The 16,174-nt window shown below is 40.2% G+C and overlaps 1 protein-coding gene across 3 annotated transcripts in view; it reads right to left on the minus strand.

Moving 5' to 3' along the window:
- CDC14A (cell division cycle 14A) overlaps positions 1 to 2,289 on the minus strand; it is a 180,680-nt gene extending 178,391 nt beyond the window's left edge. For all 3 annotated transcript variants that reach the window (XM_065907974.1, XM_065907964.1, XM_065907957.1), the window contains exons 1-2: positions 2,156 to 2,289; positions 1,267 to 1,357 (exon numbers count right to left, since the gene is read on the minus strand). In XM_065907974.1, coding sequence (XP_065764046.1) covers positions 1,267 to 1,357; positions 2,156 to 2,204 — 140 coding nt within the window. In that variant the 5' untranslated portion in view covers positions 2,205 to 2,289. The remainder of the gene's footprint in view (positions 1 to 1,266; positions 1,358 to 2,155) is intronic.
- Between the last annotated feature and the right edge of the window lie 13,885 nt (positions 2,290 to 16,174).

Genomic DNA, 16,174 nt, shown 5'->3' on the forward strand with positions numbered 1-16,174 from the left:
AATCCGACACCAGGGATTCAGACCTCTTTGCTGCAGCAGCTCTGGGCATTCATGAGCAGCAGCAAAGGGCCCTTTCATTCCCACTTCTGCTTCAGCCATTCAAGGAGCATCCTGCTCCCAGCACCAGTAAGAGAAATGTCCTGAAGACATCAGTTTCATGAATCCCTCTGATAAAGTGACAATTAAAGATTGTTTTCCCTCAAAGAAAAGATATGCTCTGGATGGTCGAGAATACTCTCACTTTTCGAACGCCTGGTGGTACTCACAAATCCTTAGGCAGAACTCCCAAAACTCCCTTAACAGCACAAGTCCTAGGACACTTTCTATAATGAATACAATTTATTTAACTATGTTCATGTAATTGGACATTTGGTTAAAGCATCAAGGAAGTAAAATTTTCTGTTAGAATATATTGACTACCCTGAAACACCAGCTCTTTTAATAAAAGGACATAACCAAGCCAACTCAGCCTTCTTATTCCTTACTATTATATTGCTTTTATTAAATCAAGACTTCTCTCTCTTTGAATTAAATGTTTACTATACTATAATCTTTTCCACGTAGATCAACAGTCTTTCACAGAAAACAGTTCCCTACATGCATCTTTCACTCTTAAATCCTAACCCCACAAAGCCAAAGTAACCAAAGAATGTAAATCAGCACTCCTATACCACTTCCTCAAAGGCAAAAAATAATAATGCAATGACGATTGAGACACTCAAATAAAATAATGCAGCAATTTACCACCCAGGTAAAATCTTACTCATAGATATGACTGGGACTCAGCTAAGTGAGTCCCACTTTCCAAATATGAGCTGCACAAACAAAAACATCCTGAGATACAGCAGACGTCTTGTGAACCGTAAAGCTGAAGCACCTATAATACACACACTGCCCTGTACTCTGTACGTGCTCCAATAAATACCCTGTGACTGATTCACATGCCTATTACAGAATCTAGCAAGGATAGAGGGTGCCTCTCCGTGGCCCTGCTCTGGGGAGTGTTAGGAATCTACAGTTGCAGTTTACTGTGGTGGTAGGAAGAACTAATACAGACATAGGACTAAAAGGAATGAGGTGATGACAGATTCAAATTACCTTAACTTTCCCTGCACCTCTTCCCCAGCCTCTGAGCCTAAGAAATTGGATTTGTTACTTGCACCACTGGGGAAGGAGAATAAAACTGTCATAAAGGTGCATGGCATTTCCTTACCCAAGAGCCAACAAGTTAAATAGCTGAGATTAAAAAAATATATAGAAACTTACTTTTCATAGACCAGCTCCTCATCGATGGAAAAATAGTGGGTATTTACTGTGCTTTTTGGTCTATTCCTTAAAGTAGCAAAATATAACCGATCTGAAAGACAAGTTTAAAAGACGGGAGAAAATATGAGAAGCACGGAAGCTGGTGGGGTATGGGGGTGCTAATACACGAGGATCAAAATAACAACTGCTACCCGGTATTTAAAGACCCCGTTAGCACGCGGAATTCTTGCAGAAACCTGATCTCTCCCGGAAAGACACAGAGATCCAAGAGCACATCAGTTAGAGAAGCGAGTCGAGGGCCCGACTGAGGGACTCAGTGGGGTGCAGGGGTCCCAGGTCTCCCTGGTTTCAGGCCAGCGGGAGCAGGTAGAAGCTGAGGGTACCCGTTGAACTGGAGATGCAAGTTTGGTTCAGAAATCTCCAGACCTCTGCGGAAGGGGAAGAGAGAGGCGAGACTCTCCCCTACAGCTCCGGAGACTTCAAGAAGAGGAAGGGAGGAGAGACAGGGGGGTGTGGTTGGAGGTGTCCCGAAAACCAAGATCCAGCAACAGTAGGATAAAGGCAACTGAAAGGGTCCCCTGGAGCAGGATCCCCTCGAGCCGCTGCGTGGTGGAGCCCGGCAGAGGACGGTGCGGTCCCTTTACCGAGCTGGGAGGCCTTCCGAAAGTGCTGCAGAGGGAACGAGGGACGCAAGAAAGGCAGAGAAGCCGGAAGCGGGGGGTCCTCGGGGGAAAGGATAGTACGGGAAAGGGATAAGAGCGCGCGCAGCGATTGTAGTACGCTGGGGGCCTCAGAAGAAGCCGGAGACAGTTGTTGGGACACAGGGGCGAGAAGTGAAGAGCTGGGGTGTCGACAGAGGGTTGGAGGATGCGGGGCGACTGCTCCTCACCTTTCATGAACTCGCAAGCCCCGATTAGTTCCCCTGTCTCCGCTGCCATCTTAAGCGAGATACGCACGGGGGAGGGCTGGGTCGTGGCCAGCTGAGGTCACCCGCCCCCGGGGGCTTCCCCACTGCCCAGGAGCCGGGAAGCTTGCAGTCCCGAACACCAAGCCCGCCCGAGAGAGGCAGCAGGCGCCGAAGGCGGAGGCGGCTGGGGGGTCAGCGCGCCGGGCGCCCCGGGGACATTCCGTGAGGAACCCGAGCACGCTCCGAGCGGGGCGCACACGCCCCGGGCTGTGGCCACTCCGATTCGGACCCGGCTGCTGCCGCTGCTCCACCGCCGCCGCGCCTGGGAAACGCAGACCAGCTCTCACGGCCGGGCAAAGTCTTCCCCCGGCTCCCAAAGTGATCATGGAGGAGGAGACGTCTGGCCCCGATCGCGCCCGTGGCTACTCGTGAGGCAGCGGGCAGGACTCCGGTGCCCGCCGGCTGGCAGCAGCTGCTGCGGCTCCTCCTTCGCCACCTCCTTTCAGCAGCAACTCTTCCTCCTCCTCCTCCCCCCCTTGGGTCCGCCCCCAGGCCTTCCTCCCCGCCCTCCCTCAGATCCCTCCACTTTCACGGCTCCGCGGCCATCCCTTAAAGGGGCAGCCCAGCTCCTTTCTCCGCGCCGGCCCTGCGCCCCAGTTACCAGGCGCCCCGCGGGTCACTAAGAGCCAGTTGCTAAGGCTTTGTTGCCGTCCACCAATTGCTGTACGGGATACGCGGCCCGGGGCCGAGGAGCCAGGCGGGGCCTCCAGACCCGAAACTTATGAATGAAACGGTGGAGTTGGGAGTGGTCCCGGAGAGCGCTGCTGTGGCTTCTCAGGCAAGGATGAGCCCGCGCCCCTTCGTTTTCTGCACCCCACTGGGTCTTCTTCCCACTCCAGAGTTTTCTCCTGTCTCTCTCATTTCTCTACCTCTCGCCCCACTCACCCTTGTTCCAAACTCTTGCATGCGCCCGTGCACACGCACACTCTTATAGATAGGATCTCGGTGCCCCACCTTTCCTACAGCTAATCTTTCAACCACCGCCCATCACACCACTGATGGATCTCTATCTTTATAAGAAATAAAAATCTGAAAGAGGAAAAAAATAAAAAAGCCCTACCTCCTAGCTCAGAACACCTATTGGTTTCCTCTACACATACTGGATTCTGAATTAACTTGTGCTTTGTTTTCACGGGGTAAAACGTTCCCATCCGGTTCCCCACGTCCTCTCATTTGGGTCGCCGCTGTGGGCGCAAAATCATCACAAATGCCAAATCTTAACATCGCTCGGGTCCCCGAGGTGGGCGGGGCGGAGAAACGCGACCAGCCCGGGGGCGGGGAGGGAACAGAGGAATGGGAGACGGCCACCTGTCCACGGGGAAAATAAACACAAAAGAATTTCTTGACGCAGTCTCAGCTGAAGCGCTGGGAGTGGTTCATCTCAAAGAAGCCTTTGACTTGATTCTGTGAGGCTTTTGGAACAGCTCGAACAACTTTAACGCCGGGTGTTCCTACCCGCGTGCTTAATTAAAGGGCAGTCCCTGCGATATGAAAATGGCGCTCCGGACCCAGCGCCGGAAGAGCATGCGCTCTGAGCGGTTTCTCCAGAAACAGAAAAGGATTTGTGCCAGCCTTCGGTTTCCGCAGTCGTTTGTTTACCCCTTGGAGGAAGGGGGCGCACCAGAGAAGAGACGGCTGACTGCAGGAGCGCTCTGAGCCCAGCAAGTAAAACTCAATTTACCAGTCTTAGCTTTGCTGGCTATCCAACAGGCTGAACAGCCGCAGAACAATGATAAACGAATATTACTTGGATGTTCAGAAAAGATACTCGGAACATCTCAGTAGTTCTAATCGAACAAGCCCTTGCAAGATAGTTAAAAAGAAAAACCTACCCTAACATCCACATCTTTAAGGCAGGAATCATATAAATTTAAAACTGGGGGACTCAGTAAAGACGACTTCCTGCCATCCCCTAGGCTTGAGTAAAGACTATCTCAAAAGAGTTTTTAAAGCCGAAAAAGTCCTGAAAAGATGAATTCTAATGAGTCTTTCACTCTGCTGAGATGCACTTCTCGTTTTACGGGCCCCTGGCCATGACTATGGAATTCTAAAGAACGAAGTATCTCTAAATGTACTGTTCACATTCAACAATTGTTTGCATTTTGCCTGATATTTATTTCCACAAATCGAGTGTCAACAATCATGTTGGCCAGTTCATATTATTTTGCTGAAGTTTGAGACTTAATATGTGAAAGTTATGGAAAAGCAAAGTATGTGAATGTCTCAATAAACTTACCCACTTTGTTTAAAAAGCTAAATTAATTCAGTGCTGGCAATCTGTTTCCAAATTCGATGATATAAAATTCATGTAGACTCTAAATTCCTTAACAAAATTCCTAACAACTTTTCATGTAAGTGTTGTATTAGAAAAATTGCATTAGAAAAAAGAAGCTCTGATTCTCATTCAATGCATAAACTTTTGATTTTACTAAGTTAATAGTCTGATGGAAAGAACCTCTATACTTTCAGGTAAGTCAGATTTAATTAAACATTTCTTGCTATTTTCAAGAATGAATTTATGAAAACATTTTCTTTCATATAATTCTCTTGCTTAGAAATTTTGGTCATGAGGAGTGAATTATGACTTGAACAAAATAGGGTTCTTAAAATTAAGATCTCAAAATGAAAATGTTTATTTTTCCTTTGGCATATTTATGAGTATTCTAATGAAATTTTTCAAGTTGATAAGACTTTATAATGTTTTTTTGAAGCTTCATAAAGGAAAATAAGTGATTGTCCATATAATCAAATCTCTCTAAACCAAAGTCTTCACAATCTAAATGGTATTTAAAAAATCCTACAAGAAAAACTGTGAACAAAATAGTTTGCACAGAGCACACATACATGTCAAGGTTCTAATGAGATCATAAACACTTTATTCTCTCAATTATCATGAGGTCAAAGTTCCTAATGGTTGTAGTTTCATAATAAAGGCATGATTTCACAGTCTATGGAGGAAGATAATGGGAAAAACTTCTTTCTAATCACTCAATATAAATGTTAGAAACTGACTTTTATCTTAAACAACAATAAGGAACAGTGTTTCACATATAAAGAAAGTACTAAGATAATTCAGACATCACTGAGCTGAAGAGAGGGAAAGTAATGTTATACATAGGAATTTAACTAAGTATAGAAGCGTCTCAAGTTGGAAAACTTGCCTTTATTTATTCCAATTCTGCAAACAGCTTGAATCCTGCCTCTGCAGCCCTGAGGGGCAGTCTTCAGCCTATGCTTAGGCACCTGCAGAACTAGAAAACTCCCTGCTGGAAGCAGTTCCAAAATAGGTTATCACTCTTTGGTCTAATTCTGTCCCTTAAGACTGTGCTGAACACTGTTTGTTATTCGTGTACATGACAAGTCTTCAAAAATGCAGAGGCAGCTCCCTTAGGCCACTTCTTCCTCCTTACTATTTCCCATATAGAAATCTCCATTTTCTTCAACCTTTTTTTAAATGACATGGATTGCAAGCCCCTTTGTTATCTAGTCACTCTCTTTTCCAGCTTGCTTGCCTGTATCCTTCATAAAGTTTGTCCCAGGACCAGATGCAGGCCAGTGGTGACCTGGTGTGACTAGTTCTGAGATCAGAAAAAAAGGCACTGATGAAGATTCAGATGGGAATAAAAGCATTGAAAACCATACAAGAACTGTTTTATTATTTGGCTGCCAAAAATAAAACAAAAATATTCTCTCATTAGAAGAGAGGAGAAAAAAGTTGCTCAGAATAGTCAAAGGCCTGACAGCTATGATATTTACACATTCAGTTCTGTTAAAATTATCATTATTTCTCAGACTATAATTTTAACTTGCTCTTTTAGTTGCTTGTTCAGTCATGATGTTATCTACATAAATAAAAGCAAATACACAATATATCTGTTGAATTCTTTCTAAAAATTTTCAGTTTAACTGAATCAAGGGGCAGTAGAAACCTACACTGTTGAGTAATTTGAAATTCAAAGTACTTTTAATTGTTTCAATATTTTGATAGATTGCTTATCTAATGTCAAAAATAATTTATAGCAGCTTTTAATAAAATACAGACACACAAAAAATTGTAAACGGTGTGGCTGCTCACAGATGCTAAGATCTTGGCCTGACCCCGTCAGGCATCACACTAATTCTGTTTAAGAATTTCAAGTCAAAAAAAAAAAAAAATTAAATAAAAAAAAAAGAATTTCAAGCCAGAATCAAAGATAGTAAAAACCAGAAGGGACCTGAAAGGTTAGCTCGGTCCAGTTTTCAAGCAGATTCCATGGAATCAAAGGGAGCAGAGGCCCCACCTGGGGATGGAGGTGGAGAAGGAAGGATTAGCACATAGGATATCTATAAAATATTTCATTTGTAAAAGATAATGTGTCAAAATATAGGAAAGAAAAAAGAAGAAACTGAGGTTCACAGTAAAAAATCAGTTTCCCAAGGGTATGTAGCTGATTGGTGGTAGAATCAAGAATTCGTTATTTGCTCTATTATCAACTATCTTTTCTAAGTTTTCCCCTAACTTAGCTTATTGACATTGCTTAGTTTTAGATTCTGAAAATTTTGAAATGATAAAATATCAACCAATAATGTCCATTATTAACTATTTTCTTCAAAATTTTAGAGAAAATAATTTAAACTCGGAATTAAAAAAATAAAAGGTGCTTAATTATCTGCATTGCTATTGTTGTCATGTGGCTTCTATAAAATTCTGAATTATTTGTCCACCCTTGTGATTTATCAATAGTATACCAGCATTCTACATAGTTTAAGAAATATTGTTTCAGTGAACACTAAATAAAATAATTCAGTAATTACCTCATCCTTGACTAATGCAGTCAGTAAAGAAGGATGTAGTTTTAGAATGTACAAGAAAGTTCCATGGGCAGGTCACTATACATAAGATACATACAGTTTGTTGACCAGTTTGCTACTTTTTCAAATAGTTTAAAATAGAGTTTTTAAATTTACATTGTTTGGGACTTCCCTGAAGGTCTAGTGGCTAAGAATCTGCCTGCCGATGCAAGGAACACAGGATTGATCCCTGGTCTGGGAAGATCCAACCTGCCACAGGGCAGTTAAGCCTGCACCACAGCCTCTGAGCGCACGTGCTGCAGCTACTGAAGCTGGTGCACCTAAGAGTTGGTGCTCATAACAAGAGAAGCCACAACAGTGAGAAGCCCAAGCACCACAGTGAAGAGTGGCCCCCTCTCGCCACAACTAGACAAAGCCCGTGCTCAGCAGCAAAGACACAGCACAGCCCAAAACTAAATAATAGATTAATTAACTTTTAAAGTTTATATAGTTCATCCATCTATACTTACCTGTCATCCTACTCTGGAGAACAAATAAGAAGTGAACTTTTTTTCCCAAAAAAATTATATAAAATAATATTCCTCCCACCATTCTTCACCCTGATCACCACTGCTTCAACTTAACCACCACCTCCTTTACCATCACCCTGATGAGAAATATCATTAGCGAGCTCACATGTTAATCTTGTTTCCAGTGTTCACTCCCACATGTACATTTAATGCTGTCGCTACTGTACTCTATACATGTTTTTATCAGGAAAACAATAAAAGTTGAGTTTATTGAAAACCAAGCAGAGCAATTTCTATCTCAGGTCTCATATCAGTTGCTTATGAGGCAGGTACTATTATTAGTCACACTTTACAGATGAGAAAACTGCCACAAAACAGATGCTCAATGAATATTTGGAGAATAAATAATTGAGTATTTAAGATATTGGAAGGTGGACTTATGTGAATCACTTGGATATGTTAATTGGTTCCTTTGTAGCCTAGATAGCAGAAAATAAATACCGGGATTTATCATTGGAAGCCTGGATTTCAGGCATCACTCTATCACCAAATGTATGCATTATCTTAGACTGTTTCCTCTGGTGTTAAATGGGGATTATAATAACTTCTAACTCACAAGAATAATTGTAGAATTCAATAAGACTACTATGTTATGATGCCATTGTATACAAACATTCATTACTGGTGTTAAAGCCTATATTAAATACTGAATTATTTCCAAAATCTGATGTTCACAAGCCTCTAATTATGTCTTTTTGGATCTATGGATTGTTACTTAATTTTTACCTAGATTAAAAACACAAGCAAAATATACACTCACAGGGAAGCTGTTTTTATCAACTGAAGACAGTTCCACAGGATACAAGTTAAGGTTGTCCTTCGTTTTGGATTGCCTGCTGCATGGTACTGTCCCTAGAATGTGATTGCGGCCAACGACCCCATTCAAGCAATTGCCATGGATTCCTAAATTGCCCTGCTCTGGCTCACATTCTTTGAGTCGTTCTGTTCCAGAAGCCTGAAACACAAATGTTGTTCCCTGTGGTTCCCATGGTGCCCCTTGGTGCCCCTTTAGAATCTCAGGTTTTGCCTACTCCTGTGCAGAAACTCCAGGAGAAAATAATATTTCAACAGACTAAAGGGAGACTCTTGGTTTCCATTTTTCCAATCACAACATACTATACAATTATTGAACAATTCCTGATGGTTGTTCTTGCTGCTGTTGTTATTAACACCTATGCTGCTGCTGCTGCTGCTAAGTCGCTCAGTCGTGTCCAACTCTTTGCAACCCCATAGACAGCAGCCCACCAGGCTCTGCCGTCCCTGGGATTCTCCAGGCAAGAACACTGGAGTGGGTTGCCATTTCCTTCTCCAATGCATGAAAGTGAAAAGTGAAAGTGAAGTCACTCAGTCATGTCCAACTCTTCGCAACCCCATGGACCACAGCCTACCAGGCTCCTCCATCCATGGGATTTTTCCAGGCAAGAGTACTGGAGTGGGTTGCCATTGCCTTCTCTGATTAATACCTATAACTGTATTGAAAAAAACACAATATCTTCTGTGTAAAAAGCCTTCCTACTAAAGATTCTATGTTATTCTTTAGATTATATCTAAAGTATAATTTGGACATGTTAGTGTAGAATAATGATATGAATAATCTACTTTGCACACAGACAAAAATAATTTCTGCTTATCCTAAAATATATATAAGATATATAAAAATGTATTTATATATATACAACATATTTTAGGTAAAACATTTCTCTTCATAACCATGTTTTATTTCCCATAACAACAAGCATACATTTTCTTTTTACATTTATACATTCACTCATTCAACAAATAGATACTATTTGCCTGGCAGTGTACTAGGTGCTAGGATTATTAATACAATCAAGGACAAGGTAGATTGTTTTCTTGAGAAATATATATTCTAGACAGTATATAGATAAGTAAGCTCCATAAACAAGATACATGATAGGTTGGAGTAAGTGGAGAGTATTATTAGGAAGCTTTTGTGGACAGCATTAGTGCTGAGAAGTGAGGGAAGACTTCTCTGCAGAAACCTAGACTTGAGCCTGAATAAGGAGGCGCTAGTGGTAAGAATCCGCCTGCCAATGCAGGAGACACAAGAAATGCAGGTTTGATCCCTGGGTCCAGAAGCTCCCCTGGAGTAGGAAATGGCAACCCACTCCAGTATTCTTGCCTGGAAAATTTCATGGACAGAAGAGCCTGGTGAGCTACAGTTCATAGGGTCAAAAAGACTCGGACACGACTGAACTACTGAGCATACACTCACACTCACTACCCCTGCACAAGAGTTAGCCAGATGGAAGGACCCAGCTTGTGCAGTGAGCAAAGGGCAAGGGAGGTGGGAAGGAGGAAGATGCAAAGAATCTCAGGCCGAGAAAATAGTCTATACATAGGCTGGGAAACATCATGAGAAAGGCTGCTTTAGAAATCTGAAACAGTTTCATTTGGCTCCAGAATAGTGTGAAGAGGTAGAAGAGGGAAAGGAATCTTGGTAAGAAATGGTTAAAAATTTGGACATTATCCAGAGGCAAGAGGGCACCAAAATTAAAATATATTGAATAGGAAAAGCCTAGTCACGTAGGGATTAAAAAATCGCTGGAAATAGTGTACAAAGTAGTTAAACTAATTGTAAACAGATTGGAGCTTACCCAGTAATCCCCAAAGAAGCAGAATTATAACAAGAATATAGACTAAGGCTCACTTAATAGGGTCTTTCATTCTTTCCTTTTCTTCTCACTGTTAAAAAGACAAAGTCGAATTTGCCCAATTTTTGCAGAATGTAATTAAGTGCACAAAAGAAAGAGTTATCTGAGATTCTTGAAATTTAATTTATATATATTCAGCAAAGGAAACCATAAACAAGATGAAAAGACAGCCCTCAGAAAACACTTGCAAAGAAGCAACTGACAAGAGATTAATCTTCAAAATATATACATACCTCACAAAGCTTAATACCAAAAAAACAAAAACAATCCAATCAAAAAATGGGCAGAAGATTTAATACATATTTTTCCAAAGACATAAATGGTCAAGAGGCACATGAAAATTGCTCAACATCACTAATTATTAGAGAAAATGCGAATGAAAACTACAGTGAGATATCACCTCACACCATTCAAAATAACTATCATCAAAAAAATCCACAAATAATAAATGGAGAGCGTATGGAGAGAAGAGAACTCTCCTACATTGTTGGTGGGAATGTAAATTAATATAGCCACTATGGAGATCCTTAGAAAACTAAAAATAAAACAACCACATGAAAAAAAGAAAAAACCAACCATATGATCCAGCAATCCCGGTCCTGGGCATATACCCAGAGAAAAACGTGATTCCAAAAGATACACGTATGCCAATGTTCACTGCAGCACTACTTACAACAGCCAGCACATGGAAGCAGTCTAAATGTCCATCGACATTTGAATGAATAAAGAAGATGTGACACATATTTATGACAGGATTTTACTCAGTCATGAAAAAGAACAAAATTGTGCCATTTGCAGAGATGTGGATGGACCCAGAGACTGTAATACTGAGTGAAGTAATTTAGAAAGTGAAAACAAACATTGCATATTAACACATATTTGTGGAATCAGAAAAAAATGGTACAGATGAACCTATTTGGAAAGCAGAAATAGAGACACAGCATAGAGAACAAACATAGACACCAACAGGGGGAAGAGGGGTGGGACCGGGTCTAATGTATACATACTACTAGGTATAAAATAGATAGCTAATGAGAACCTACTGTATAGCACAAGGAACTCTACTCAGTGTTCTGTGGTGACCTAACTGGGGAGGAAATCCAAAACAGAGGGGACATATGTATAGGTACAGCTGATTCATGTCACTGTACAGTAGAAACACAATACTTTTAAGCACCTATACTCCCAAAAGAAATTTTTAATAATCTGCATATTAATAAATGTGGATAAGGCAATGTATATTTCCTCTAAATTGTGGGTATTTTTACTAAAGGACCCTAAGCAAATGTAAAAGGTAAAGTATACAAGAATTACACTTTATTAAAATACTCTAATTAACTGAAAAAAGTAAGATTGTATGTATGAGAAGTTGATCTCTATAAAAAGTTTTTTTTTAAATTTTAGGAAAAATAAGTTAATATGAATAATTTGATTGACTTCTTAGAAGACAAGTTGATGGTGCCTAACGATTAAAAAAAAAAGCAGGGGGCTATAGGGCAAGACGTATTGTTGTTGTTCAGCCACGAAGTTGTGTCTGACTCTGAGACCCCATGGACCGCCAGGCATCCCTGTCCTTTGCTGTCTCCCGGAGTTGCTCCAATTCTTGTCCATTGAGCTGGTGATGCTATGTAACCATCGCATCCTCTGTGACTCTCTTCTCTTTTTGCCTTCAATTCTTCCAGCATCAGGGTCTTTTCCAATAAGTCGGCTCTTTGGAAAATCAGGTGGTCAAAGTGTTGGAGCTTCAGCTGAGGCATCAGTCTTGCCAATGAATATTAAGAGTTGATTTCCTTTAGGATTGACTGGTTTGATCTCCTTGCAGTCCAAGAGACTCTCAGGAGTCTTCTCCACCACCACAATTTGAAATCTTCAATTCTTCCCTGCCCCCAGAGGGACAGCCATCTCCTCTTAAGACAGATAAGTATTCACCAGTGTGCACACACAATTCTAATCTAAAGGCTCCGTCTGTATTGTACATGGTACCTTTCTTAGTTTTCTTGAGTGGTTTGCTTAGTCAAGCTTTCCTAAGGACTTTACCTCATCACTGCCATTTATAGCATTCCTCTGAAAGTGATTTTACTACTTGGAACATCATTAACCTAAGCATTATCCACTTGCCTACTAGAAAGGAAAAAAAAAGTCCTGACAAAAAGAACATTCAGTTACCAAGCCGACTCAACCCTTTTCCTAATGTTCTGGTCTAGAATTTTTTATTTCTATCCCTAAGCCTTCTCCTCCTCCAGAGTCCTTCAGCTCTGTACATACACCACCATGCACCAGTTGCTCAAGGCAACTCCTAGCTAAGAACCATCCTAACTCATCCCCTACATGTAGTCATTCCTCAAGAATTGCTTGCTATGCCTTATAACCTATCCTGAATCCTTCTACTTTTGTCTCTTCATCACCTCCCCCTGGACCTCTGCAATCCACAAGACTTGTGTTTTGATCTGTAGGTAGGACTCAAGGACAATGGTCCAAGGAATTCTTTCACCATTGTGTCCTTTAAAGGCGGGAGTAGGGAGCAGTTACTTTGTTAGTTCTTCCCTTCACTATCCCACAAAGGTATCCTGGGGAAGATATATCCAAAAAAGCCCCTTACTTTTTGTTACTAAATACAGTCGGTCAGTGATGAATGGGCTTAGAAGTTAGATGATGAGAAGGCAAATTAAAAACCTCTTTGTCAGTTTTGGGGGCACTAATGTTTTCTTTGAGTGAAAAGTTTCTTATGTAATGAGATAGAGTTTACATAGAGTAGAGGCTAAGATAATATTTTTGGAACTCTGAGATATACAGTGATGAGATTGAATCACAGGATATTTTTGGATAATAATATTGGTTCTGAAGTGACCATACAAGAAATTCAAAATATGGAAAGCAATTTCTGAACACAATAGAGGACTGTTCAATAAATGACTTTAGGATAATTGATTAGAAATATATGGGGAAATATTTAAATGTCTCACCCACATTAGAATGGATTTCACATGTGTGAAAGAGTTAAATATTTTAAAAATCAAATAATTGAAAACAATACTAATCATTTATCCAATCACTTAAGGAGGTAAAACCTTATGCCTAGTAGAAAAAATTGCAGAGGAAAATATCAATAGGTTTGACTGTAAAAACTAATCACAATGAAAAGATAAGCATCAAATCAGAGAAGACATTTTCAGGAAAGATGAAAATAAAGAGTTATGTTTTATGTAGAAAATATACACAAACCTATATAAGAAATCACAACAATCACAGTTGAAGCAATGGACCTTTTCTGTCTTTAATACAATAAGTTAAAAAAGATGGAAGGGTTAAATGTATAAGTTATAACTCATCCAATGAATTAACTATTATGAAAAAGTCAAAGTGATGATTACGAAGGTTATATACATACATATATACAGCAGATAATTGGTTATTTTACTGATTATGCTGGTTATTATTTTTGAACACCCGTTATGTTCCAAACTATACGGCAAGCCTTTCCCATACATTATCATTTAACCACAATATTAGTCATACATAAGCATTTTTAGATTGTGACACTGAGGCTAAATTGAATAGTTAATGCACCTGCAACTGGAATCCAGGTATGACTGTCCCCAAAGGACATCCCTTGAACCATTATAGTATGACATTCTGTATCAAGTTCTACATTTTAAGGTGTTACTAAAATTGTTATATTTTAATACTATCCCTAAGAAACAAAAATTTAAGACACTTAGAAAGGTGAATAAAAGGGTATACATCACAAGGATGGCACTGGAATTAATGATTATAAGTTATTTGTATATATATACTGTTCCATTATTGTTTTATGCCTTTTAAAAAGTTTTATAAAGAACAATGCCTTGGTTTTAGAAAACTATAATACATTATTCAGTTTATATCAGGCCCTACTCTAAAACTTGACAAAATAACACTAAAAAAAAATACATGCCCATTTCATTTGTGAACTTCCTGTGATTTCAAATATAATTGTAAAAATAAAATCATGCATTTCATTTGAAGGGTAATTAATTTTGACCAAGCTATGAAAATAGTTGCTCTGTTAGGGCTGTGAGTTATGAGATATAATTTTTTTTACATTTTTTAAATGTCATTTATAAGATTATTTTAAGAATAAATAAAAAGAATTTAAACTAACGTGCACAAAATGTTTTCAATATGCAGCCAAAAATGAAGGTTCATTTCCTTCACTCTATGTTGTTGTCATTTAAAATTTCAGCAACAACAAAAAAATAAAAATAATAAAATTTCAACAACAGTATATTGTACGTGAAAGTTGGACCATAAAGAAAGCTGAGTGCCACAGAATTGATGCTTTTGAACTGTGGTGTTGGAGAAGGCTCTTGACAGTCCCTTGGACAGTAAGGAGATCAAAGCAGTCCATCCAAAAGGAAATCAGTCCTGAATATTCATTGGAACGATTGATGCTGAAGCTGAAGCTCCAATACTTTGGCCACCTGATGTGAAGAACTAACTCATTGGAAAAGACCCTGATGATGGGAAAGATTGCAGGCAGGAGGAGAAGGGGATGACAGATGAGATGGCTGGATGGCATCACCGACTTGACGGACAGGAGTTTGAGCAAGCTCTGGGGGTTGGTGACGGACAGGGAAGCTTGGCGGGCTGCAGTTCATGGGGTCTCAACGAGTCGGACACGACTGAGAGACTGAACTGAACATTGCACCAGATGCTGAGTTCCAGTTGCAAGGGAGAAACATCACATATCACCAAGCAAGTCTCTTCCCTTCAAAAGGATGAAACCTGGCTTTATTTGAACAAACTCATCGTTTCCTCTGCTTTATGTTGAACTTTCCTGCTCTCTTCATAGACTTCTCTTTTCTTTTGACAAATCGACTTTTGGAGAGCCTTCTTTACTAATTCATCAGATGTACCCAAGCAGGTATGAATCCTGATCGTAGATGAACATGGTTGATGCACACACTGGGACCCCTGCTACTCGGTAAATCAGGAAAGAGACGATATGGGTAAATGGCAGTGGGCATAAAGACAGGGCCAGATTCAAGGCATGTTTAGGAAGTGTAATTAACAAGATATGTAAAACAGATGTACATAGAAGTTGAGGAGGGAAAGAGGAGCCAGGAATAACTTCCAGAACTGTGACTCTGACTGACTGGATAGGATGTTTATGGGGAATAAAATGAGTTCAGTTTGTGTCATCTAGAATTTGAAGTATCTGTGGAGAAGTGAGATGGAAATACATATGAAGCACTTGAATATACAGATCTGAAGTTCAGGAGAGGTGGATAGGCTTGACTAACAGGTGTAAGAATCACTAGAGAATCGACATAGTCTAAATTGCAGGATAAGCATGGTGAAGGGAAAGAGTACGGCCTCTAGGGACACTCTCTGATTCCAATCTTGGCCTTCTTCTTCCCAGAGCTGGGACCCTAGGCAATTATTAACCTCTCTGTGCCTCAGTTTCCTAGTCCATAAAATGGGAATAATGAGTACCTACTTCATAACACCATTAAGATAAAACCATCTTGTTTCCTTAGAAAAGTACATAACACACAGTAAACATTCATACACATAGTTTTTCAAGCAAAAATTATCTCTAAGAAAGAGTATATGAAATCAATTATGTGTGCGTGCTGTCACTTAAGTCATGTCTGACTCTTTGCGACCCTATGGACTGTAGCCTTCCAGGTTCTTCTCTCTATGGGATTCTCCAGGAGTGGATTGCTAAAAATAAAAATTAATTAATTAATTTAAAAAGGTACATTTCCTGCATTTTAAAGGCATTAGCACTCTATGAGCATTGCCAGGTATAGGGATGAGAGGAAAGCCTAATTTCATGCCAGGTGAATTAACTTTGTATCTGTGGTATCTAATCATGTAAAGTCTCAGTTCAGTTCAGTTCAGTCGTGTCCGACTCTTTGCGA

Source organism: Muntiacus reevesi, chromosome 1 (assembly GCF_963930625.1).
Source record: "Muntiacus reevesi chromosome 1, mMunRee1.1, whole genome shotgun sequence".
NCBI lineage: Eukaryota > Metazoa > Chordata > Mammalia > Artiodactyla > Cervidae > Muntiacus > Muntiacus reevesi.